This window comes from Mauremys mutica, chromosome 3, assembly GCF_020497125.1.
Source record: "Mauremys mutica isolate MM-2020 ecotype Southern chromosome 3, ASM2049712v1, whole genome shotgun sequence".
Taxonomy (NCBI): domain Eukaryota; kingdom Metazoa; phylum Chordata; order Testudines; family Geoemydidae; genus Mauremys; species Mauremys mutica.
In genome coordinates, this window is record NC_059074.1 from 110,010,470 (window position 1) to 110,035,382 (window position 24,913).

Genomic DNA, 24,913 nt, shown 5'->3' on the forward strand with positions numbered 1-24,913 from the left:
TGTAGTAATTTTTGTTGTCAAAAGGGGGTCACAGTGCAATGAAGTTTGAGAACCGCTAGACTACACTACACAGTTAGGTCATCATAAACTTCCTTATGTCGACCTAATTATATCAGTGTCTACTCTACAGCCTTCCTCCCACCAATACAAATGCACTACTACATTGACATCATAACTCCACCCTCCCCGAGAGGCGTAAGGCTTATGTTGGTGTAGACACTGCGCCTTTACATCTGCTGTCTTGTCAATTTCACTGCAGGAGCCATGAAATTGACAAGAAACAACCAGGGGCAGCTTTGGACCCTGCTCCTGGCAGGGAGCTGGGGTAACTTCAGATTCCACTCCTGGCTGGGTACTGGGGCGAGAAGCCCGAGCACCCCTTCCCGCCCGCCCATTCCCCAGTGGTCAGAGGCCATGGCTGCTTCCACCTGCTCCTGGTGGGGAACAGGAAGAAGGGGGGGAAGTCCACCGGAAGCCCAGGCTCTCAACTCCCCACACTGCCCCTCTGAGGTCAGTGGAAACTCTCCTGGTGAGGACGCACACCACCAACACAAGGAGAGTAGTGTGGACATGCACCACCACAGGTTTGTATTGTAGATATACCCTAAGGGAAGTGAAAGTCCCTTTAAAAACTAGATTGCCTAAAGCACTAGAAAATGGTGCAGGGAATTGGCAGAATAGAAAAAGTAATGTAATATGTCTTTTCCAATTCTGCCCTTGATTATTTTAATGGAAAAGCTCACCAGCTACAAAAGGCCACCATGCTAGTTCAGATGTTGAATTCATTTAAAAAATTTTAATGAATCCTGGACTTGAAGCAGGAATTACTTGGTATAATTCTATGGCCTGTGTTGTGTCAGACTAGATGATCAAAATCTTCCCGTTTCATTAAAACTCTATGAATGTACAAAGTGGAAGAAAAAATATATGGAAGAATGACAAATGGAATTGTTTTCTGGTAGTCTTAAAAATCTAGAAAAGAGGATGCTTTATCTGACTTTTCTGTTACCAATTTAAAAGGAACAAGATTGCACGTAACTGAAATCCTAGAAAATCCTCTGTGGATACATAATTCAACTATTCTATGTTTACAAGAAAAAAGTGGAGGCTGCAATTCTAATACCTTCAAGAAGATGAGCACCAAAATCCTTCCACTTGATAAAGAAAACCCACATTTTTCAAGCAATCAGATGGTTGATAAAGGCAGAAAGGCTTTACTACTACCATATCACGTATTTTCTGGATTCCTCACAAATACCCAATAAAGACAGAATCCTTAAAGTTGCCTGTAAAGTAAGTGATCTGATAGGAAAGAAAGCTCCTACTGTATTTCTCTGGACTCTGAACCAATCTCAAGAGCTTCACATAATATACAAGAGAAAAACACTGAGAAGCTTACTGCCTCTGAACTAAACTTTCCTTGACAAGAAAAATAAAGCTGCAAGTTTGCTCCAAAGAAAGCTGAGCCAGCTACATTGACATACTTATATATTTCTGGGGCAGACTGCTGTAACCCCGTTGGATAAAATCTGAGCCACAGTGACAGTTTTACTAGAACGGGGCTCTACATAAATACTGATTACCAGGGAAGTATATTTCTTATAAATTGAGAGATTTAGTCGGGTCAAACACTGACCTTAGTGATTTACTATGTTACTATAATCCCACCTTTTATCAGTGTCTGGCTTCTTCAGCTCTTCAAGGAAGAGACTCTCTCTGTAAAAACACCTAGCACATTTTGGGTGCTATCACAGCACAAATAATAATTACAAAATGACTAAACAATTCAGTCAAATGATTGTTTGACGGAAAGCTATATTTTTTATATGCCAAAGGGTTATAATTAGCAGTTTGACTTGTTGTGTTATGTTAGGTAGCAAATTTTACACGATGTGCAGATTTCCTTCTGTAAAAAGTAAACTTTATGATAAAGCTCTTAACAGGTTCATTTCTCTTGGCCTTTGTACTGGACACACACTGAATACTTTGTGATTTACATAGGGGATCAGACAGCAAGTGTGAAAAATCAGGATGAGGGTTGGGGGTAATAAGAGCCTATATAAGAAAAAGATCCAAAAATCGGAACATCTGGTCACCCAAGGTGTACAGAGGAAGGTGTTCTACCATTATACAAGCGGTTGCACATGGTTCTCTTTCTTGACATCTTACATTGACAGTATACTCCAATAAATGAAATTTAACTTCTTCATTGCTGAATACGTGCAAAACAAGAGGTATGAAACACATCCCAATAAAGGGATTACAGAGTGCTGATGCCCACCCCAAATCCTGTACTTCTTCCCTCTCCTTCCTTATTACTAGGCACATAGGGCACCTCTACACTACAGTGGCAAAGCTGTGCCCCTACAGCGCGGTAGTGCAGATGCCTCCTGTATGGGGGAAGGGGGTTTTCCATCGCTGTTGTTAATCCACAGGTGACTGGAAGAAGACGTCTCCCAGCAGCGACCGAGCCGTTTCAACACCCTTAGCGCGTGGCACAGCGGAGCGAAACAGCGAGGTCAAGCTAGTCTTTCGGTGCAATTAGGCCTTAGGTTAGAAGTCGGGATTGCTGTTGGGCGCCCGCCCCCCGCCGGAGCTGCTCACCCCAGGCCGAGCGGGGGATCGTGCAGCAGCGCGGGAGGCGGGTCTCGGTGCAGGCGGAGGGGGAGCGGCGGGAGGACGCCGCAGAGCCCGGTGTGGGTGTGCTGGGGCGGGCGGGGGGGAGGCCCCAAGCTCCCTAGAACCGAAACGCAACGGGAGCGACCCGGCGGCGGGCAGCGCCCCCTCCGGCAAAGCGGCTGCTCCCAGCGGGCCCGGACTGGCTGAGCCCGGGGCAGGGGCCAGCAGAGAGCGCGGGGGGGGGGGGCGGGATCCCGCGGCCGCGCCCCGCCGCTACCTTCCCAGACGGTGTCGGCGCCCCGGCGCTGCAGGAACTTGTACCAGAAGGTGCCCGCGGCCTCCTCGTCCGGCAGCGCCGCCTCCGCCAGCCACAGCGCGGGCTCCCGGGCGGGGAGCGGGGCCGCCGGGCGCGCGGGCCGCATGGGCAGCGCGCGCTGCGGGTCCCAGTGGCCCAGCTCCGGCCGCGAGCCGGCCACCAGGAGCACCACGCCCCCCTCGGCCAGCCCGGCCGGCAGCACCACCCCGAAGCGGAACAACATGGCAGCGGCCGGCCCGCTCCCAGCCGCGGGGAAGGCGAGTAAGTCCCCGGGTGATTTATCACCTCCCGGTCGCTAGGGGGACCACACAGACGCCGCTTACTTCCGGGTTCTGTCGTCATCACGTAAACGCGTGGCACGCTGGCAAATGGGTGCGAGGCACGAAAAGGGGCTATCACGTGACTCATCGCAGAGCCCTAGGGTGCAGTGCCTCATGCGCATGCTCAGGCTGGAAGTGTGGGCGTGAGCGCGTGGGGGGGGCGAACCCCTGGGCGCGCGGGTCAGGCGCTGCCTGTGCGCAGTTTAGCTCTGTGAAACTGTGGCTGCTGCCAGCCCGCTCTGCAACAGATACTGAGCTGCCGCCTTCTCTGTGGCGGTGGGTGATTGCAACCTGGTACCCACCCCAGGGGAGGGCTAACACCTACCTTACTGCGGGGGAGTTCAGCCCCACCGCTGGCTACAGTGGAGAAGTAATCAACAGACTAACAGGGCTCGCAACAGGGACAACACGGTTCAGCTCTGCTCATAACACTCACCTTTACTAGCAAACCAAACAGCAATCTGGTAAAGGACAGAGAGACCTAGTATTTGCATTACTTACATGATATCTTCTGGAAAAATCCTCTGTTAGTCATCATCCACACCATTATCATCCTGCCATCTCCCCCTCAAGGCACGCAGGTTGGGATACAGCTTTTATAATGTGTTAGGTTCATATATATTTAAGGAGGTTTTAACCCCCTTTCCTTACTTGAACCTCCAAACCCCACTACTTTAGAGTGCCCCATTTTCCATAGGTCAACTTGTGAGTTTCCCCTTATTAACATTTACATCACCTTATCATCATAGTAACAGGCAGTTTACCTTAAGGAAGTCTCTTAACATTTCACCCTAGCTGCTAACGGTCATCTCTTGTAGAAACAACTATCCAAACAGAATTATTTCCAAAATATCAGTATGTCACATACAGGAACAAGCTCAGCAAGTTTATTATTAACTTACTTATGCTAATTTAACTTTTTAATATAGCTAACTTATCCTAAGGTCTAATTTGGCTAAGATAAATATTTTACAAGCCTGGGGCTTATGCATGAATCAATACTTATATTTCATCCCTATATCTTCAATATACCTGATATCTTTTATCCTTGGCTACTGACCACATACACAGCTAAAGGGTTTCAACAAAGGTTTGAGCAAGCTCAAACAAATAATATCTATTCCTTTCCTCATATAGAAAGATATTGGTTTTGTAACCAACTACCTCTTTTAATATAGCATTGCTCATGTTACTGTTTATACTACAGAATCTGTAAGACTCCAGTAGAGGTTAGGTCCCCATTGTGCTAGGTGTTGTACAAATAAAGAGATAGTGTCTACACAGAGTAGCTTACAGTTTAAGGCCCCAATCTTGCAAACAGCTACTCACACTAGAAGTGTTTGCAGGATTGGTGCCTGTGGAGAATGTTAGGTAATGTGTTCAGTTAGTGTTATTTATATACAGTTATAGGGGAAGTGAGGCCTGTGGTTGGACATCAGACAGTGAGGTAACGTCTGAGGACTCTGTAAATGCATTTTGATTGCTAGGAACCATCTTGGAATGTTCAGTTGAATTCCAGCAGGTGGGCAAGGACCATTGGAAGAGAGAAAGTACACTATATATATATCCTATACCTAAACCACACACTCTTTTAGGAGGAATGCAAATGTATTTGTCTAATTTATATGTTTGATTTTAGATGCATAAATTAATTGGACAGCACTACCCAGAATCAAAGAAAGATTCTTTGCTGAAAATTTCAACAACCATTATTTGTTTTTTTTAAAGAAACACCACAAAGTGAACTCAGAGATTTAAAATATGATGTTAAAATGATTATGCTAATAATAGGAAACTGAAGCTAATGAACTGCCTAAACCAATAAATGAGGCACAGACCCAACTCCTGTAATTAAAGTCTAACTGCATGACTTAACTGTTTCAGGTCTCTGTTTGCTCTAATCTAATGATACCACAACAACAGAGAAAAGAAATGGAGAATTTAGCTTTTATATGCAATGTCTGGGGGAAGACTATTAAGCAAATTAAGAAGCTGGTTATCACATAAAACTCTGTTGATAAAGAGAACAACAATGTTTTGGAGCTATTGCATAGCAGAAATAATAACTCCAGAGGTTACTGTAACTGTTTGCTGCTGGTTTATGATGTAAGAGTGTATTTTGTGCAGGATAGATTATAAAAATATCCATTTTAGTAAGTGCACTTAATCTTGAGATTTATACTGTGATATTAGATAGGGTGAAACACAAGGGATTGCTTATTAGTATTATTTAAAAGCAGGACCTGCTCCAGGCACCAGTTCAGCAAACAGGTGCTTGGGGTGGCCAAGGGAAAGGGGTGGCACATCGGACTCTTCGGCAGCGGGTCCCTCAGTCCCTTTCGGAGGGAAGGACCTGCCGCTGAAGAAGAAGAAAGCAGCGCGGTGGACCTGCTGCCAAAGTGTCGCCAATCGCGATAGTGGTTTTTTGGTTGTTTTTTTCGCTGCTTGGGGCGGCAAAAACTCTGGATGCGGCCCTGTTTAAAAGGAATCATAGAGTAGTATGAAAATGCAGTAACATGTTTATAGAGTAAATAATTTGCTACTGTTGTGAGTTTGTATTTGATTTTCCAGAAGCCTGTATCTGAAATGAAATGCAAAATTTAATATAGACATTGCAGGACTGTTAAAATCACTATGAAAATATTCCAGCCAATTTGAATTTTTCTGTACAGAGTATGTAAGTCATAGCAAGAGCTGATGATAAAACTTGCCCCTTAAGAGTCTATCTCAAGACTTAAATCAAATCCTAGCAGCTTTAATCAAACTGAATTATTTTTACATTATATTGACCTAGCTGAGATCATGGCAAAAGCCATCTGAGCTCATTGGGCTCAGCTGTGCAAAGCTTATGTGATGTTACTGGCTGTTTGTGAAGATGTAAGAAATTATTGAATAAGTTATACTGTGTCTGCATGTGTTATTTTATAAAGGATTATAGTACTATAAAGACATTTGCTACCTTGTTTTGAAGGCTTTAATCATAAGGCTAGCATTCACCACAGTTGCAAGAACACAATGAGATGTCTTGGAGGTGCTAATATTCCCTTTTCTTTTTAACATCGAAGCTGTTTCTCTTTGTTTCCTTGACTTGATACGAAAAGATGTGATTTGTTTTGAAAACCAAATCTAGTCTAGAGATTAAATGAACTGTGGCAGCAATAACTTTGCTCATCTAATTTAAAACAGTTACACTGTTACCATATAGAAACACACTGTGGTAAAACATGAATTGCTAAAAACCTTTCCCTTGGGCAATATCATTTATAATTTATATAAAATAACATTCATCTTTTTAACGTTGCCTTTATGACCTTTTTCGCACAATCACACCAGTTTGTAGTTCTCTTACTTATACTTGCTTGATATTTGTTTTTACTAGTGATTTTATGAAACGGTAGTAATTAATGCTATATGGACCTGATCAAAGCCAATTGAAGTCAATGGAAGGATGCCCCATTGGACTTCAATGGGTATTGGAGGATGACCACCAAAAAAAAAAAAGTAATTACTTATTCATAATGCAGCATATTGAAATACACTGTTCAGTACTTAGTAAAGCTGGAGATGGTCAAAAAATCTGCAAGTATTTAATAATGCCAGGGCTGAGTGTATTCTTAGTACTTGAACTGAGATACCATGGGGGTCCACAAAAGACTACCTCAGTTGAGGGTGGGATGGAGGCCGGAGTCATAACTCTCATCCCCACCTACCTTGACCAACATAGCTGACCCCATGCAGGGATGAGAAGAGTTGTATGTTAATTGCAAAAGCAGCCTTGAGTCTAGGAGATCCTTCCAGTCAAGTATTTCCCTACAAGTGTCACTACAGTAATGGGCAAAAAAAGGTGGGAGTGATACATTATAAAGATTTCCAATATAGAAAGAAGTTATAAACACCATAGACTATTAAAAATCTGTGTAAAGTCAATACTGTCTAGTGGTTTCAAGTAGAGATGGTGTGAGAAGTCAGAACTCTGGGGTTTTACTCTTGGCTCTGCTGCATGTGAACTTTGGCAAAAATTTTACTTCTTATAGAAGTCACAGCCCAGAAGGAGAGGGTCTATGGGGGCTTTAAGCCACTTTTGCATCATCCCATCCTGGGCTGCTTTGGGTATTGGGCATGCCCTCTGCTGTAACTTAAAAGCCCAGAGGGCCTGTATAAGCTATGAAGGCTTTCCCAAGTACCCTGTGGGCTACAGAACTGCATGATGCAAACTCATTCCCCAAGATGTCCTCCTGCAACATCCCATATATCAGGGATTGCAAAGACGTCCCCATGGCTTTCTTCTGCAGTGCTTGCACTAAGGCAATTCTTCCTTGGACGAATACAGGACTTTTGGGGCCCCTTACACCACTCTGACCCTTTAACCTCATTGAAGGGGCTGGAATGGAGATGAGGATCTCACTCACAGGGTTTATACGTACCACTTATATACCTCAGAGGGGTGTTGAGCAGGGTGGATAAAAATCAATGATTTTTTTAAAAATTGGATTTTTTTATTTAAATAGGATTTTTTTGATAAAATGCTTTTTGAGGAAAAACCCATCTAAAGATAGTTTTAATTAAGATACATTATAGCTCAAAAATATCTCATCATGGAATAGGGATTATAAATTCTAATCCTACAGTATGAGACAATATATTCATGTAATGTTTAAGAAAAGTTTTGTAAATGAGTTCCAATAGTTCATGGATTAGGGACCCAATCTTATAGGGTTCCAGGGGCTTCTGTATATTAACATGGTTCAGTCATTAAGACCAGGATACAGTCCACCCAACAGAGCAGATGTTGCAGGCAAATTGCTGGATAAAGTGTATGAAAGAGAAATTGAGCAGTGCGCAAAAGGTCTAGAGGATAAAATTGTTAACCTGAGTCTTTATGGGTGGAGCAATGTCCACAATGATGCTGTTGTATGTGCTTATGTGACAACAGAAGAAGGGAATGTCTTCCTTACAGAAACAATTGATACATCAGGAAATGCACACACAGCAGAATACTTACAAGAAGTAGCAGTAAAAGCTATAACAAACTGTGAAAAAAAATTCAAATGTCTAGTATGCAGCTTGGTCACAGATAATGCTGCAAATGTATCCAAGATAAGAAGAAATTATTTTGAAGAGAGTCCCAAGCTAATAACATACGATTGCAGTGCTCATTTGATGCACTTCGTAGCCAAAGACTTCAGTGTTCCAGAAATAAAGATTAATGTTGTTGAAATTGCAAAATACTTCTGTAACAACCACTTTGCAGTAGTTGCTCTGAAAAAAATGGGAGGAACCAAGCTAACTCTCCCACAAGACATGCGATAGATGGAACTCAGTAGTGGACTGTTCTGAGCACTATATCAAGAACTGGCCTAATCTGATGACAGTTTGTGAACAAAATCGTGAAAAAATAGATGGCACTGTCACAGCCAAAGTTCTCAACATTGGGCTGAAGAGAAACGTTGAACACATGCTGAGTACCCAGAAACCTATTTCTGTAGCCTTGAACAAAATGCAGGGAAATAGCTGTTTTATTGCTGATGCTGTTGAAATTTGAAAGGAACTGAGTGAGATATTAAAAAGAGAAATATGCAATGACACAGTTAAATTACAAGCATTAAAAAAACGAATGGGACAAGCACTATTTCCAGCTCATTTTCTTGCAAATATTCTGAATGCTTGGTACCAGGGTAAAATCTTAACTGTTGAAGAAGATGAGTTGGCTACGACATGGACATCCAGCAATCTTTCCTCCATAATGCCAACTATAATAAACTTCAGAGGTAAGGGTGAACCTTTCAAGAACTATATGTTTGCCGATGATGTTTTAAAGAAAGTCACACCAGTGAACTGGTGGAAGTCACTTAAGCACTTGGATTCAGAGACTGTTGAAGTGATAATCTCACTTTTAACAACAGTAGCTTCTTCTGCCAGTGTAGAAAGAATATTTTCTTCCTTTGGACTAATTCATTCCAAATTGAGAAATCGTTTGGGACCTGAAAAAGCAGGATTGCTTGTTTTTCTTTTTCAGATTATGAACAAACAGGAAAATGAGTTAGCTGCAGAAGCCAATATTTAAAGTTTCTTGTGTTGACCTGGCTGACATAGTTGATTTAATTTTTTTTTAATTTCATTTAACTATTTTAGTTAAAAACAGTTTTAACAAAAACAAACCTGATTTTAAAAATCTTGAATGTTTAACTAAATTCAAAAATTCATATACTTGTTTTGTTAAATTATTATATGTTTGCTATTGAAGAAAAAAATCCAGAATACATAACGTTGTTGTTTTAGTTAAATAAAACAAGTTAAATGTCTGTCTGGTGATGTTTTCCTCCCAGTACAGCATGGCAAGAAAATCCTCCAAATATTAATGATTTACCTGTTGAATTGGAGATAGGTCACCTTCAAATGACTTCATAAATATCTGCTTCAATTACCTTTGGTAAATGAAATAACCAAACAATTATTCATTTTCTGATATAGCTGTAAAACTAATCTGAAAGGTTTTCAAAATAAATCACAAAAAAAATGTATAGTGTGTACCTTCTAAAAACGAAACCTACATCTATCTCTGAGTTGTGAAGACTATGTATTAAGGTTATAGCAACCAAGAAGAATGCACTTTTATGTAGAAATCCATGATTAAATCGAGTCTTCCTGATTAGTGATTTAAATCAGTTTGATTTAAATCAAATCCACCCTGGTGTTGAGACTTAATTAGTGTTTGCGAAGTACTTTGAAATCCTCAGGTGAAAGGTGCTGCAGAACAGTAAGTGCAAATTATTATTACAAAGTCAATCTCATAACAACAACTAGGGTCTTAAATTAACCTGTTACTACCTCTGGAATGTCAAGCTTCCCATTAAACATGAATCTTAGAAGAAAAAAAGATTCCGTTTGAAATGAGGCACAAAACAAAAGAACAGCATATTTGGCTGTATGTGACATCAAAACACTATTCCATTAGTTATAGGAAGGAGTGGGTGACCCAAAGTTAATGTGACACACACCATGTGAGTGTTTACCAAAAAAAATGTTTCCTTTGTAGAAACAAACCTAATATAAACCTTTCATTTTTCAAAAGCAAACACAAACCATAGTAACAGACCTGCAATGGTACCCAATTAATGTAGTATCTGTAACAGTGCATAGTTTCAGTGTCCTTAGGAATGAGTGCACTTTAGCAACTTCTACCAGTTGGCAGAAAATTCCTATATTTTACCTTCCTGTCACTTGCTTTAAGAAAGAGTTACTGCTTAGTTTTCACTATTATGTGGGGTTCTCTGTTGTAAATGCATTATGCATGACTAACAACACTTCAAGAAGTCCAAACAGCAGAGGGCAAAACATTAGGCACTGAATCATCTGGAAGATCTGAGTTTTACTTAAGTAATATTAATGGTGCTTCATTTGCCTTCTTTAGAATAATGGTGGCCGCAATGTTGTGTTTTGAATTCAGGAACAAACCAAAATCCCCACTGTTGTATAAAAGGGGAGGTGGGGCATGGGAGTGCCATGGTCAGTTTCCAAGCAACCATGGGAAACAGAGTGAAATTAGAAAAAGAAGATTTTCAGTATGCTCTCCAGCACCCGATGTTATGCTTTTAGCATAGCTACAGCTCCATAGTTTTATTGGAAGTTATAATGGTATCGGAAAAATGAAAGGTATTATGTATAGATGGGAATATGCTTGAGACTAGATCCAGCTGACCACATTGTAACAATTAATATAGCAGCTGTAACCCATTTCCTGCTCAAAAATTAAAGTTAATAATAGTAATAATAATAGTAGTAGCGGGAGGGGGAGAAGAGTCAGGCTTTTCATAACCCTGTACTTCTTGGATCATTTAACTGTGTTTCCATCAATCCTTGTAAAAAGGGGAGGAAATTGTGTGGAGGAGGGAAATATAGTTGGATTGGTTTATCATCATTGTTATTAAACATACAGTGCCCAGGTGCTCTTTGGTGTGCAACATAAAAAAATCAAATCATGTTTGGAGATGGTGCGGGCGGACTCTCATTTCACCCCTTGACAACATCCTCCAGTTCTGTAAAAATCTAGGCTTCTAACCTTCTCCTATTGTTGTCTCCTTTATATTGACACAGGAGAGTGACTGAGCAGCTTGTAGCATTGTTCACCATGGAAGGAGAAAAAGGCAAAATAGAAGAAAATTGGATTTGTGATTAAAAACTGGGATTAGAAAGCACCCATCACACCCAAAAAGCAAATCTAATTAGCATCCATTCAGAAGTGAACAGACAGGTACCCTGAATACACTCTTATCCTTAGAAGGTTATTCCTGTCCATACAAAGGTCACTGGAAGGGCATCCAGAGAAGTTATGGAGTCCATGAAAGATCTCATACTGTATCCTGAATCTTTTATTTCCATAGTTAAACAGCAAGCCACAACCATACTAAGGCTGATTACATGTTTCTCTAGAGTCAAGCTGTCAAAGATGAGGCCTAAAGGAATTGGATATAGCTTCTGCTAATTTGAGTATTTCACTACAGTTATCATCAATGTATAGTCTTATTTTGGTAAGTATCCAATAGCATTTAGTATTTCTGTATTTTAAAAAATCACGTTTTATTCCATAATCTAGAGGTGAATGGAATTATCACGTAATAATATATATTTAAATAAACGTTAATATTATTTCTGTACCAGTGTACTGAGCACATTCCTTCATCATCTCCTTGGCTCCATGTATTCATCAATTCTGCAGCCACAAAATTGTGCTCCAGAATTTCATCTTTCATTTAAACGAAAATTCTGGGGCATATCCTCAGCGGGGATAAATCAGCATTACTCTTTTTGAACTCAATGGACTTAGATAGAATAATACCTGCTGAGGATTCTAGTCAACATGGCTGCAAAGAAAAGCCTGAAAATATGAACTGAGTGTAAATCAATGCAGTGCTGTCTGACGGAGTTTGCTAACATCCTGAAACAATAGTTCTAGAGAGGCGTGACTTCCCCCATTTATATCAATAGACCATTAACACTGAAATTTAAAGATGACAATCTGTGGTATACTGAAAAATGAAAATGTAGGAAGAGTGTAAAGTAAACTGAACAACAAAAACAACACAGGAGTTACTGAACTGACTATATTCTTCTTTTTCATATTTAATTCAATACAAAACCTGTATTATAGATTTATCTGAAGCACTCACAGATAGAATCTAGCAATTTTGCGACTGAATTTAGGCAGTAACTCTTTCAGAAATTATGACTCGTGCAGGAAGTATTGTTTGAAATTTTTGGCCTGTGTTATGCAGGAAAACAGATTGGATTAACACAATAGTTCCTAATGTCTTTAAAACTCATTAATTTAAGTCCGCTTGTCACAGAGAACCTGTGGCTTTGGTTATCATACTAAAAGCATTAATGACATCTCATAGGATCTCATAGCTGATATTCTGATTTTGAAGTCCTTTATGCACAGGTTTTTCTGAATTCCCCAGAAAAGTCCTTACAGCTTCAAATTTAACATGAGTGGGTTGTGGCAGTGGACAATTTTTTAATCAAATGAGAGGTTGTTCAAACATGCCACTGAGAAGGGGTGATGGAAACTAGCAGGAAAGGGCCAGTCAGAGAGTCAGTAAAACTGCGTGGCTCTTTCAGGGAAGTTGAGGGAGTGATGTGGAGGAGATCCACAGGAAAAGGATATAAATATGCATGACTATAGAAACAGGAGCCACTGGTGTGGACTTAAGCTGCATTACTCTGCTAATTCCCCTTTTTTGCCTGCCTGGTTCCATCAGGGCCACTGGCTGTGTTCCCAATAACAGCCACCAAGGATACCTAGAGGGAGTTTTTGCTGCTTCAGTCAACATCAACAATATCCACTGAGTTTTATGTCTATATTTAGCATAAATATTATATACCGGTATGTATATACACACACCCCCCTATATACACGCTTCATATTTTGCAAAAATAGGTAAAATTACCTTTCTTAATGACATATGGCATGTCTTAAGTATTCTTCTACTTGCCTAGAGAAACTCAAGATTTAATCCTTGTTTATTTAGAATCTCTCAATTGTATATACCATATATAAAATTAATTATATATAATATGTATATATGCACACAGCATATTTACATACATAGTAAACAGTATGCATAGCCTCAATAGGAACTAAACCATTATTTTACTTATAATAGCAAAAAGGATTCAGGAATAAAAATAATCTCAAAATATTTGAAAGATTAAGACTAAATTAACAATTAGAGGATCATTTGTTTTCAGCCTGCAATTTTGCAGGTGCATGTATATACATTCACAATATAGGTCTTTTAGATGTTTTAATAAGTGTTTTTGGGAATAATCAAGTGCATAGACATCTAAATTTCCTAAATGGCATCCATAATTATAAAGGAAAACTAGATGAAAATGGCACAGTTGTACTAATAAAATATACTAAGGCCCTACTCCATCAAAGCACATAAGTGCATACTTAAGTTTAAGCACATGAACTATTCCTACTGACCCTATCAGGGACTTGTATACTAGAATACAGAATTACTTATGTAGGTATCCTGAACAATTATATGCAACTCTCCATTTTCAAATGGCACTCATCTATTTGGTACTCACTGTGTTTGACCTTATTTAGATTTAAAAAAAAGCAGTTGGGGTATAGACCATTTGAGACACATCAGCAGTTTAACTTTTTTGGTTGCTGCATGAAGTTATATCTTGGTAGCTGATAATCCCGCTGGAAAGCAGCAACAGGACCTAATTGTCCTATTTAAAGTTGCCTTTTCAGTTTATCTACATACATCAATTAAAATCATTCACATATCCACATAGTTATTCTCAGAAGAAGATTGTCATGTGTTATGGAACACAAATGCCCAAAGTCTTTTTGAATCTGGGGTAAACTGAAGTTGAAGAATTTAGGGATTTGAAGATCTAGTGCCAGACACTAATCTGACCAACATTGGCATAATCGAGAACCATGTAGTTATTACCTCAAGTACATTTTTATAGTTATGTGGTTTTCTAAAACCTCCTTAATCCCACTCACTACATATAACTGCAAATCAGTAGAATTGCTTTCTTGAACTAGCAGTTCATCAGTTTCCCAGACCAGATAACTTTTGATCTGATCTTTCTCCCTTCAAGAATTTCTACCAATAGAATTGATTTAATTCGATTGAGGTGAATCTCTTGCTTATTTAGTAAAATATTTTGCTTGCATGGGTATAATTGTATGTAAATTGTTACAGCTATTTTTATTTCCCCCTGCAAGGGTTTTGAATACCAGCCAACCATTCTTCTACTTAGTTCTTAATGAATTCTTGTAGTGGAATGTTGAAATTGCTTAGTAGTATTTTGAGTACTTAGCTTCATTTTCATTGTAGTCCATTTTTTATGCTACATGTACTTAATACAATTCCAGAATTAGTCATTCACAATTACAGCTAATCTAGTGACTAAAAAAAATATTAAGGGGGAAGGAGTGTGAATGTAGTATTAATGAAAAGTGATATTCTGACAGCCAGAATTGGGCTCGTAGAGGACATCAAGACTGAATGCTAACTATGGAGCAGCTATTATTGTTCCATAATAAATATCGTCATTTGAAATAATTTTAACAAACAAGCAACGAAAACCAGCCATCTTATTTACCATTTATGAAGTTCCCCTCTGGTGTTATCTGGACTGGTGATCTGCTAGGTCACTCCAATCTTGACTCTGGGAGCCAGCCTTACCCTGCTCTGCTGTGAGAACTCCCACTCCCGGGCTGTTCCCTCACAGTCTCTGGCATGTAAGCTGCTTCTTGGCTTGTGCAACCGAATGACACTAGCCAATATCTCCGGTCCCAGACACAGTCCTAGGAACCTCCATCTTTCAGAGCTAGGTCACTCCAATCTTGACTCTGGGAGCCAGCTTTACCCTGCTCTGCTGTGAGAACTCCCACTCCCGGGTTGTTCCCTCTCAGTCTCTGGCATGTAAGCTGCTTCTTGGCTTGTGCAACCGAATGACACTAGTCAATATCTCCGGTCCCAGACACAGTCCTAGGAACCTCCATCTTTCAGTGTCCCATTATGCCCACTGGATGTTGCAAGCTTATATGAGTTCGTCAGTTTAACAAAGACATTGATATGCACCAGGCTTGTTATCCCAAGGGGAGTTTCTGACATGCTTCATACCAAACGCACTGCTTCAGGTAGAATAAACAAATTTATTAACTACAAAAGATAGATTTTAAGTGATTATAAGTCAAAGCACAACAAGTCAGATTTGGTCACATGAAATAAAAGCAAAACACATTCTAAGCTGATCTTAACACTTTCAGTGCCCTTACAAACTTACATGTTTCTCACCACAGGCTGGCTGGTTGCTCTTCAGCCAGGCTCTCCCCTTTGATCAGTGCTTCAGTCGTGTCTGTTACAGCTGTCCCTCCTGCTGCATTCCTTTTTTTTCCTCTCCTTTCTGTTGTTCTGTGTGGCCGCCCCTCCCGGCCATGGTGCTAACTAAAGTCACAGCCTGGCCCTGCTGTTCATGGAAATGACTTGTGCAGACTAACTGGAGCCATTGCTCTGCTCAGGGAGGGGGTCTTTTGGCTCCGTTGTTCAGACCTGGGCTCGGTGTAGAGGTGCTCTGCCCAGGAATGCAAGACCTAAAGTGGCCACATAACTGAGTGTATGAGTAATGCCTGTGGCTTAGAACTTGCCCGGACATGTCTGTGCTCACCTGAAGTCTTCTCTCCTCCCTGTAAGAAGGGGAACCAATCAAAGTTACTGGCGGGAAACTGCCTAAGTTTGCCTTTATAACCAGACATTTTCTGATCAAACCTCGGAGAGGTTACTGCATTGCCACCTGGTCTGATCAGCTAGGGGTCTTTGGGGGGCCCTCTCCCCGCTCTCGTTTGTTTTTGAGCGTACCCCCGTTTTTAAACTCACCTCCCACGAACAACGAATTTTGCCTGGAGATCTCCTGATTATTGTGAGCGAATCGAGTCCTCTCTGCGTCCTCTGATGCTGAAACTGCTCTTCCTGCTGCTGCTGCTTTGGGGATTGGTAAGAACTCCCTCTTGCAAACTCCCCCTGTCTTAGCTGCTGGCTTTCTTTCCCCAGCAGGCAGACCCAAGCTAACTCCTTGGTCTGTATCTGTAATCTGCTTTTAGCTCTGCAGCGCCTTTGCTGCTAGAAATAAGCCTGCTTGCAGCTGCCCCACTGCTGCAACCACCACTAGTCACCACTCTGCCCTCTGGAACTACCCCTAGTATAAGGTGCACCCATTAGGTTAGGTTTAGCCTTTAGTCTAGATAAGTTGTAATTTCATTTTGCATAGCTGTGGTTAAGTTAGATTTAGAAAATTGTTTGCATTGTACTCTGTAAGTTAGGCTTAGAGAATTGTTGCATTGTGTTTTGTTACTTGCTAATTTGTGTAGTCTTGGTTAAGTTAGATCATAGATAATATTTTGCTGTATTCTGTATAATTGTGATTAAGTCTGTCTTCTCACTGTCAGCTCCCCCCCCCCTGTGCTTTCTCTGTGTCTCTCTGACTTGTTACAGTCTCTTTGCTGCTCCACCACGTGCCCCTCTTCCCCCATCCCAATCTAGCATAAAACCCCATTGGTTACCCTTTTCCTCTCTGATACACCTCACACTCTACATTTACACCACTGTGACACACATTTTTACCTAAAATTGTTTGCTATTTAACATACTTTATCCATAACTGGTAGTTGGTTACATGCTGCTGTAACACATCTCTTCCATAGCAAATTGTTAGCTACCTGTTACATCATATATTTCTGTGTTAATTGGTTACCCACTGTATTGTATCCTACTGTATTGTACCCCACTGTTGAAACCCCCTTACTGTTCACCAAAAGAAATCCCTCCCCAATTGTCTACCTTAACAAACCCCATACCCCTCAGTATTGTATTTTCCCTGTTTTTACATTTTATTAATAAAGTTTATTTTGCACCCCACCAGTGCAGTAATTGTCCCCCAAGATCCCCTACCTGCTGGCAGGGACAAGTCGCTTAGTGTGGTGTCTGTAGATGTAGGTGGAAGAGAGAGAGGAAGAGCATGGCAAACATCTCTCCTTTTTATCATGTTCTTTCTTCCCTCTTGGCTTGGCTCCCGCCCCCACCTTTGGGGTCAGGTGAGCATTACCTCATCGTAGTCTCAAACTGACCAAAGGAAGGGGGGTGACTCACTCGAGAGTCCAACAGATCCCTTGTTGCTGCCTAGGCCAGTGTTCTTTTTTCCTGTGAGGCTGGGCTGGGTTTGTCCCAGACATGCCCTGATGAGGTGTGAACTGCCCCTCTGCTCTTGGAGAGTTTTTGCCTGGACTTATTTTAAGTTGTGAGGACACATTTTCAGCCTCATAACTACATACATGAAATTACAACCTATAACATCACTATAATACCACACAATGATATTATAAGGACGAACATGGGGGTGTAGGATGTTCCCCTGAGGTACAGAGTGTCACACCATTATACCCTAATTTTTTGAGTTTGAGAATGTAAATTAGTAAAACTCTTATTTCTACATTATCAACAACTCAGCATTACTAATAATGTCTACATTCACAGCCCTAATGATTGGTGTAAATAGTTGCAATAAAACAAGCTTACCTGATGCATATCTGAACCAACAAGCACTCCCAAATATCTAAGTGTCCCAAACCAGGCCCCTAGGACTTTATTTCAAGAAGAAGAACTTCTAAGAATATCAGTGCCAACCAATGAATGCTTCTAGTGCTATTACTGCAGAATTAGATGAGGAACAATAAAGAAAAGAACAATGCTGACCACGTGATTTAAGTGTAAAGATCACTTGCTTTAGCATGGTCTTCTGATGGGGCCACACTGGAGCCATGAGGATGACTCTTGCTCTGTCCTGTTTGATCTTTACCAGGATCAATGGATCAATGGCACTGGTGGAAAGGCATACATGAGCGCCCCCATCCATGGAATGAGGAAGGCGTCTGAGAGGGAACCCTTGTCCAGACCTTGGAAAGAGCAGAACTGGTGGCACTTCCTGTTCTGTCTGGACATGAACAGGTTCACCTGGGGAATTCCTCACCGTTGGAAAATCACCCTGACCACGTCCAGATAGAAGGACCACTCATGGTGAGATGAGAAGGTCCTGTTGAGGTGATCTGCAAAGATCTGGACCCAGGCAGATGGGTGGTGATCAGATGAATGGCGTGCCATACACAGAGGTTCCATAGGCTGAGTGCCTCCTGGCAGAGGGCAGAGGATCTGACCCCTCCCTGCCTGTTGATGTAGTACATCATGGCATCAGGACCTGCACCACCTTGCCTTTCAGGTGGGACAAGAACGCCTGGCAGGCCAGGTGAACCGCTCTGAGTTCCCTGACATTGATATGGAGGGCCACATTGTCCCACAGCCAGCAACCCTAGGTTTGCCCAGATCCAAGGCGTCAGAGACCAGGGTCAGCAACAAGGAAGAGGCCGCGAAGGGAACTCCCTCCAACACTGACTTGGGGTCCCACCACCAACTCAGGGATGAAAGGACGTGACCACTCGGTCCGGGGAGTGTCTGTTGGGGATATAGACCGAGGCCAGTCATGCCTGCAGCAGCCGCAGATGAAGTTGAGCATGGCTGACCATGTACATGCCCACGGCCATGTGCCCCAACAGACGCAGACAGGCATGGGCTGTGGTGACTGGGTGCCTTCTTAACTGGCAAATCAGGTCCTCCATGGCCTGAAACTGTGCTTCTGGAAGGAAGGCTCTGGCCCACGTGGCATCGAGAACAGCCCAGATGAACTGTATGCATTGGACTAGCATGAACGTCAACTTTTCTGTGTTTATTAACAGACCCAGGTCACGGCAGATGGAGTGCACCAAGCCGAGATTTCTCTGTACCTGATCCGGAGATCTGCTCTTGATAAGCCAGTCATCGAGGTATGGAAAGAGATGGACCCCCTGCAGCGTCTGAGGTAAGCAGCCACCGACGTCATGCACTTTGTAAACACACTCAGGGCTGAAGAGAGGCCAAAGGGTAGTGCCGTGAACTGGAAATGGCACCCTCACACTACAAAACAAAGTGCCTGTGGCCTGGGAATATAGAAATTTGGAAGTAAGCATCCTTCAAGTCGAAAGCAGCGTACCAGTCTCCTGGATCCAGAGAGAGGATGATGGAGGCCAAGGAGACCATGTGAAACTTCAACTTCTTGAGAGACTTGTTGACGCGGCGCAGGTCTAGGATGGGTCTGAGGCCCCCTTTTGCTTTTGGGATTAGGAAGTACCGGGAGTAGAATCCCTTTTCTTTCATGTCCCGAGGAACCTCCTCCACAGCCCCCAGACGCAGGAGGTTGTTGACCTCCTGAACAAAGAGTTGCTTGTGAGAAGGGTCCCTGGAGAGGGATGGGGAAGGTGGTGGGGAGGGGATAGGAGGGAGGGGCTGTCAAAAATTGCAAGTATAGACACGCGATATTATGTCCAGGACTCAGTGGTCTGAGATAACCCACAACCAGGCTGAGCAGTAGGGGAACAGGTAGTTGAGGAAAGATAGCGGATCCAGGGAATTGGCTGGGGCATTTCTCTCGATCACGCCAGCAAAACGAGCATTTCTGCTCTGCAGAATGCTTGGCTGGCTGGTGCAGGTGAGCAGGAGGTAGAAGGGCTGTGATGACTAAAAGCAGTGTCCCTGCCCCTCCTTCTCGCAGGTCTGGGGCTTCTGAGTCCACTGCGTCCCATGCCATCTGAAGAGCAGATTGGGCCATTGAGGTGCACCAGAGTACACAACCAGAGTAACATACTCCTGGGCTCAGTCCTGTGGGAGGGAGTCCTTGAATTTATGGAGAGAGTCCCATAAATTGAAGTTGTAGTGGTCCTGGAGGGCATGGTGGTTCACCACCCAAAATTGTAGACTTCCAGTGGAATAATTTTTTTCTTCCAAACAAGTCAAGTCTTTTGGCCTCCTTATTTTGTGGGGTGGAGTTGGTGCCTCTGCTTCTCTTTTTCATTGGCCGTGGAGACCACGAGTGAGTCAGGAGGAGGGTGAGTATAGATGTATTCAAAGCTTTTGGCCAACACAAAGTACTTCTTCTTGATGAGCTTTGAGGTGGGAGGGATGGAGGAGGGCATCCGCCAGATTCCTCTGGCAATTTTCAGGATGCCCTCTTGCATGGGTAGTGCAATACAGGTAGGGGTGGAGGCTGACAGGATGCTGAAGAGAGTGTCCTCTTGCACAGCCATCTCCTCCACTTGCAGGCCCAGGTTTTCGGCCACCCGTTGGAGCAAGGCCTGGTGGTCCTTTAAGTTGTCAGGTGGGCTGGCACTGGAAGGGGATGATGAGGAGGAGTGAACCATAGAGTGGGGCTTGGTCCTCCTCCTCCATTGAGGAGGATGGCTTAGGCATAGGTGCAGCCTCCTGAACCTTGGACACTGGGTGTGTCTCTGGCACCAGGCCCGGTGCCAATGATTGCTGCTCCATTGCTGCGGCTGATGACTGAGCTGAGGGGAAACAACGCTATTACCTAAATCACTTAGTGGCTTTTTAATTGAGAAACATTCTGAGCAGCAAACAGTTTGACTTTGATTAGCAAAGTTTGAAAATTGCATGACAAACCATTTGAATCCACTTTAAAAAAAAGCTCTACTCATTTCCTCCAAACAACTTTTTTTTATTATGATTTAATATTCTACTGTTGTCATCACACAGCTGTCTGAACATGGAAGTGAACAGCAAATACATTTCTTTAGCTTCCATTTTTAAAAAGTTGCTCTTCTCCTAATATAGTTCTTGGTGCTAAGAGAGGTTATTTGTTAAAAAGGTTAATTTATGTAATAAATCCAAGAGACATCACCTTTCACTCTGGAATGTTCTAGTTAATGAAATAATTCAGTCACTAACAAGGTTTCTAACTGTGAACAAGTTTATTATTAATAAGAGCTTTGTCCATGTTGGTGGAGAATAAATGTCTTTGTCCTAGACAGCTTTATTATTCTATGAAGAATTCATTTATATATGCTGCACTATCCCACAGCTTGTTTTTAACATTGTTGCCAACATAAATTCAAGGAAACAAAGCATCTTTGATGTATTGATCAAACCAAGGTTTGAATGAACTCTGAATGAACTCCACATGATTAATCTAGTCACACTAATTGTTTAGCATCTCACTTCACTGATTTTAATGTGATTATTTCTATATGATCCATGCTGAGCAATAAATAAATAAGTGATTTTTCTCATACAACTTGTATTATGGATGAGGTTGCCAAGACAACCCCCCTAAAGCATGATACCAGCTTTAAAGGTCATTGTGGTTGGCTTATGAAAAGATGGTTACTCACCGTTGTAACTGTTGTTCTTCGAGATGTGTTGCTCATATCCATTCCATGTAGGTGTGCGCGCACCGCGTGCACGTTCGTTGGAGACTTTTACCCTAGCAACTCAGTGGGTCGGCTGGGCGCCCCCTGGAGTGGCGCCACTATGACTGCAGATATATACCCCAGCCGACCCACCCACTCCTCAGTTCCTTCTTGCCGGCTACTCCAACAGTGGGGAAGGAGGGTGGGTGTGGAATGGATATGAGCAACACATCTCAAAGAACAACAGTTACAACGGTGAGTAACCGTCTTTTCTTCTTTGAGTGATTGCTCATATCCATTCCATGTAGGTGATTCCCAAGCCTTACCTAGGCGGTGGGGTCGGAGTGAGACGTGGCCGAGTGTAAAACTGCCGAGCTGAAGGCGGCATCGTCTCTAGACTGCTGCACCAAAGCGTAGTGCGAGGTAAACGTGTGTACCGAGGACCAGGTTGCTGCCCTGCAGATCTCCTGGACCGGCACGTGCGCCAGGAAGGCGGCCGAGGAAGCCTGAGCTCTCGTGGAATGGGCAGTGAGGTGGCCCACCGGAACATGGGCCAAGTCATAGCACGCGTGGATGCATGCCGTCAGCCACGAGGAAATCCTCTGAGTGGAGATAGGGAGGCCTTTCATACGGTCCACTACTGCCACAAAAAGCTGAGGGGACTTACAAAAGGGCCTTCTGCGATCGATGTAGAAGGCAAGTGCCCTGCGGACATCTAGGGAACGTAAGCGTTGCTCTCGGGGAGATGAGTGAGGCTTTGGGAAGAAGACCGGGAGGAAGATGTCCTGATTGGTATGAAAGGCCGAAACCACCTTAGGCAGAAAAGCGGGATGCGGCCTTAGCTGTACTTTGTCTTTATGAAAGACCGTGTAAGGAGGGTCAACAGTCAGGGCCCGTAGCTCGGAGACTCTCCGGGCCGAAGTAATGGCCACCAGAAAAACTGTCTTCCACGAAAGGTAGAGAAGAGAACAGGTTGCCAGCGGCTCAAAGGGCGGACCCATGAGCCTGTTCAGTACCAGATTGAGGTCCCAGATAGGGGCAGGGCGACGGACCTGAGGGTAGAGGCGTTCCAGCCCCCTGCGGAACCTAATGACCAGCGGGTGAGAGAACACCGAGTGTCCACCTTCGGCAGGGTGGAAAGCAGATATGGCCGCTAAGTGCACCTTCAGGGAAGATATAGCAAGGCCTTGTTGCTTAAGATACCATAGGTAGTCGAGAATGACTGGAACGGGAACCTCAATGGGTACCAGAGTCTGCGACTCACACCATAACGAGAAGCGCTTCCACTTGGCCAAGTACGTCGACCGAGTGGAAGGTTTCCTGCTGCTGAGCAAGACGTGCTGCACAGGGGCAGAGCAGCGTAGTTCAGAGGCGTCTAGCCACGCAGGAGCCACGTTGTGAGGTGGAGAGCCGGGAGGTCCGGGTGGTGAAGAGTCCCGTGCTCCTGTGTTATAAGGTCCGGGCAGAGGGGGAGGGTGATCGGTGGGGATACCGAGAGGCTGAGCAACGTGGAGTACCACGGTTGCCTGGGTCATGCTGGGGCAATCAGGATCAGATGAGCCCTGTCCTGCCGGAGCTTCAACAAAACTCTGTGGACTAGAGGGAAAGGGGGGAATGCGTAAAGCAGGTGGTGCATCCACTGGATGAGGAACGCGTCCGAGATCGACCCCGGTGAGTGGCCCCGGAACGAGCAGAATGCTTGGCACTCCCTGTTCACACAAGTCGCAAAGAGGTCCAGCTGGGGAAAGCCCCACCTGCGGAAGATCGAGTGGATAATGTCTGGTCTTATGGACCACTCGTGGCACAGGAAGGACCTGCTCAACTGATCCGCAAGAGTGTTCCGAACTCCCGGGAGAAAGGATGCCACCAGGTCGATCGTATGAGTTATGCAAAATTCCCACAACTGGATGGCCTCTGTGCAAAGAGGGGAAGAGCGAGTCCCGCCCTGCTTGTTTATGTAGTACATGGCCGTTGTGTTGTCCGTAAAGACGGAGACACAACGGCTGGACAGAGGCCTGCGGAACGCCTGGCAGGCTAGGCGAACCGCTCTGAGCTCCCACACGTTTATGTGGAGGAAGAGCTCCTCCGGTGACCACAGGCCCTGGGTGCGCAGATGGCCTAGGTGGACCCCCCAGCCGAGAGAAGACGCGTCTGTCGTCAAGGACAGCGTGGGTTGGGGCGGGTGAAAGGGCAACCCCGCACAGACCGTGGAGGGGTTCAGCCACCAGTCGAGGGAACGAAGCGCACTCGATGGAACGGTGACCAGGGTGTCCATCGAGTCTCTGGCCGGACGGTACACCGAATGTAACCATGTTTGAAAAGGGCGGAGCCGAAGCCTGGCGTACTTGGTGACGTACGTACACGCCACCATGTGTCCTAGCAGAGCGAGGCAAATGCGGACCGAGGACATGGGGAAGGCCTGAAGGCTGCGAACGACGGATGTCAATGCCAGGAACCTTGGCTGAGGGAGACAGGCCTTGGCCAGAGTGGAATCCAAGGTCGCTCCTATGAAGTCCAGCCTCTGTGTGGGAACCAGGGTGGATTTGTCCACATTGAGCAGCAGGCCGAGGCTCGTGAACAGGTCCGATGCTACTCACACATGCTCCGCGATCTGCTCCCGGGAGGCCCCCTTGAGGAGCCAATCGTCCAGGTAGGGAAACACGTGGAGCCCTTGGCAATGGAGGTGAGCGGCCACCACTGCCATGCACTTCGTGAATACTCGAGGTGCTGTGGAGAGGCCAAAGGGAAGGACCGCAAACTGGAAATGGCGACAGCCCGCCACGAAGCGGAGGTATCATCTGTGTGGAGGAAAGATGGCTATATGAAAGTAAGCGTCTTTCATGTCGAGGGCAGCATACCAGTCCCCGGGATCCAAGGAAGGGATAATGGTCCCTAGGGAGACCATGTGGAACTTTAACTTTACTAGGAATTTGTTGAGGCCGCGTAGGTCCAGGATCGGCCTGAGACCCCCTTTTGACTTTGGAATCAGAAAGTAACGGGAGTAAAACCCTTTGCCCCAGTCGTTCCCTGGTACCTCCTCTATCGCTCCAATATTGAGGAGCGTCCGGACCTCCTGTGAGAGGAGGTGCTCGTGAGAGGGGTCCCTGAAGAGGGACTGGGAGGGAGGGCGGAAAGGCGGGGTTGAAGCAAACTGGAGGTGGTATCCGTGCTTCACGGTGCGTACAACCCAGACATCTGAAGTCAAGAGGGACCACGCCGGGAAAAAATAAGAGAGGCGGTTGGAGAACGGAGGGGAAGGATCCAAGACAGGAAAAGGTATGCTGTCCCCGGGCGCGCCTTCAAAAGGACGACTTCGGGTCCGACTGCGGCTTAGAGGAG

General features: G+C 44.0%; 1 protein-coding gene and 1 long non-coding RNA gene across 3 annotated transcripts in view; one reads left to right on the top strand and one right to left on the bottom strand.

Moving 5' to 3' along the window:
• Window positions 1-3,292, bottom strand: part of EPM2A (EPM2A glucan phosphatase, laforin) — a 50,017-nt gene extending 46,725 nt beyond the window's left edge. The window contains exon 1 of one of the 2 annotated variants that reach the window (XM_045008516.1): window positions 3,259-3,292. In XM_045008516.1, the coding sequence (XP_044864451.1) occupies window positions 3,259-3,277 (19 nt within the window). In that variant the 5' untranslated portion in view covers window positions 3,278-3,292. Of the gene's footprint in view, window positions 1-2,896; window positions 3,228-3,258 lie in introns of those variants that run through there. The other variant, XM_045008515.1, reaches the window with a different exon arrangement.
• A 132-nt stretch (window positions 3,293-3,424) lies between these two features.
• Window positions 3,425-19,424, top strand: LOC123365695. The gene is made up of 5 exons (XR_006577700.1): window positions 3,425-3,531; window positions 11,350-11,506; window positions 11,637-11,783; window positions 18,145-18,359; window positions 19,073-19,424. It is a non-coding gene; the product is annotated as an uncharacterized LOC123365695 (long non-coding RNA).
• The last annotated feature ends 5,489 nt before the right edge of the window (window positions 19,425-24,913 follow it).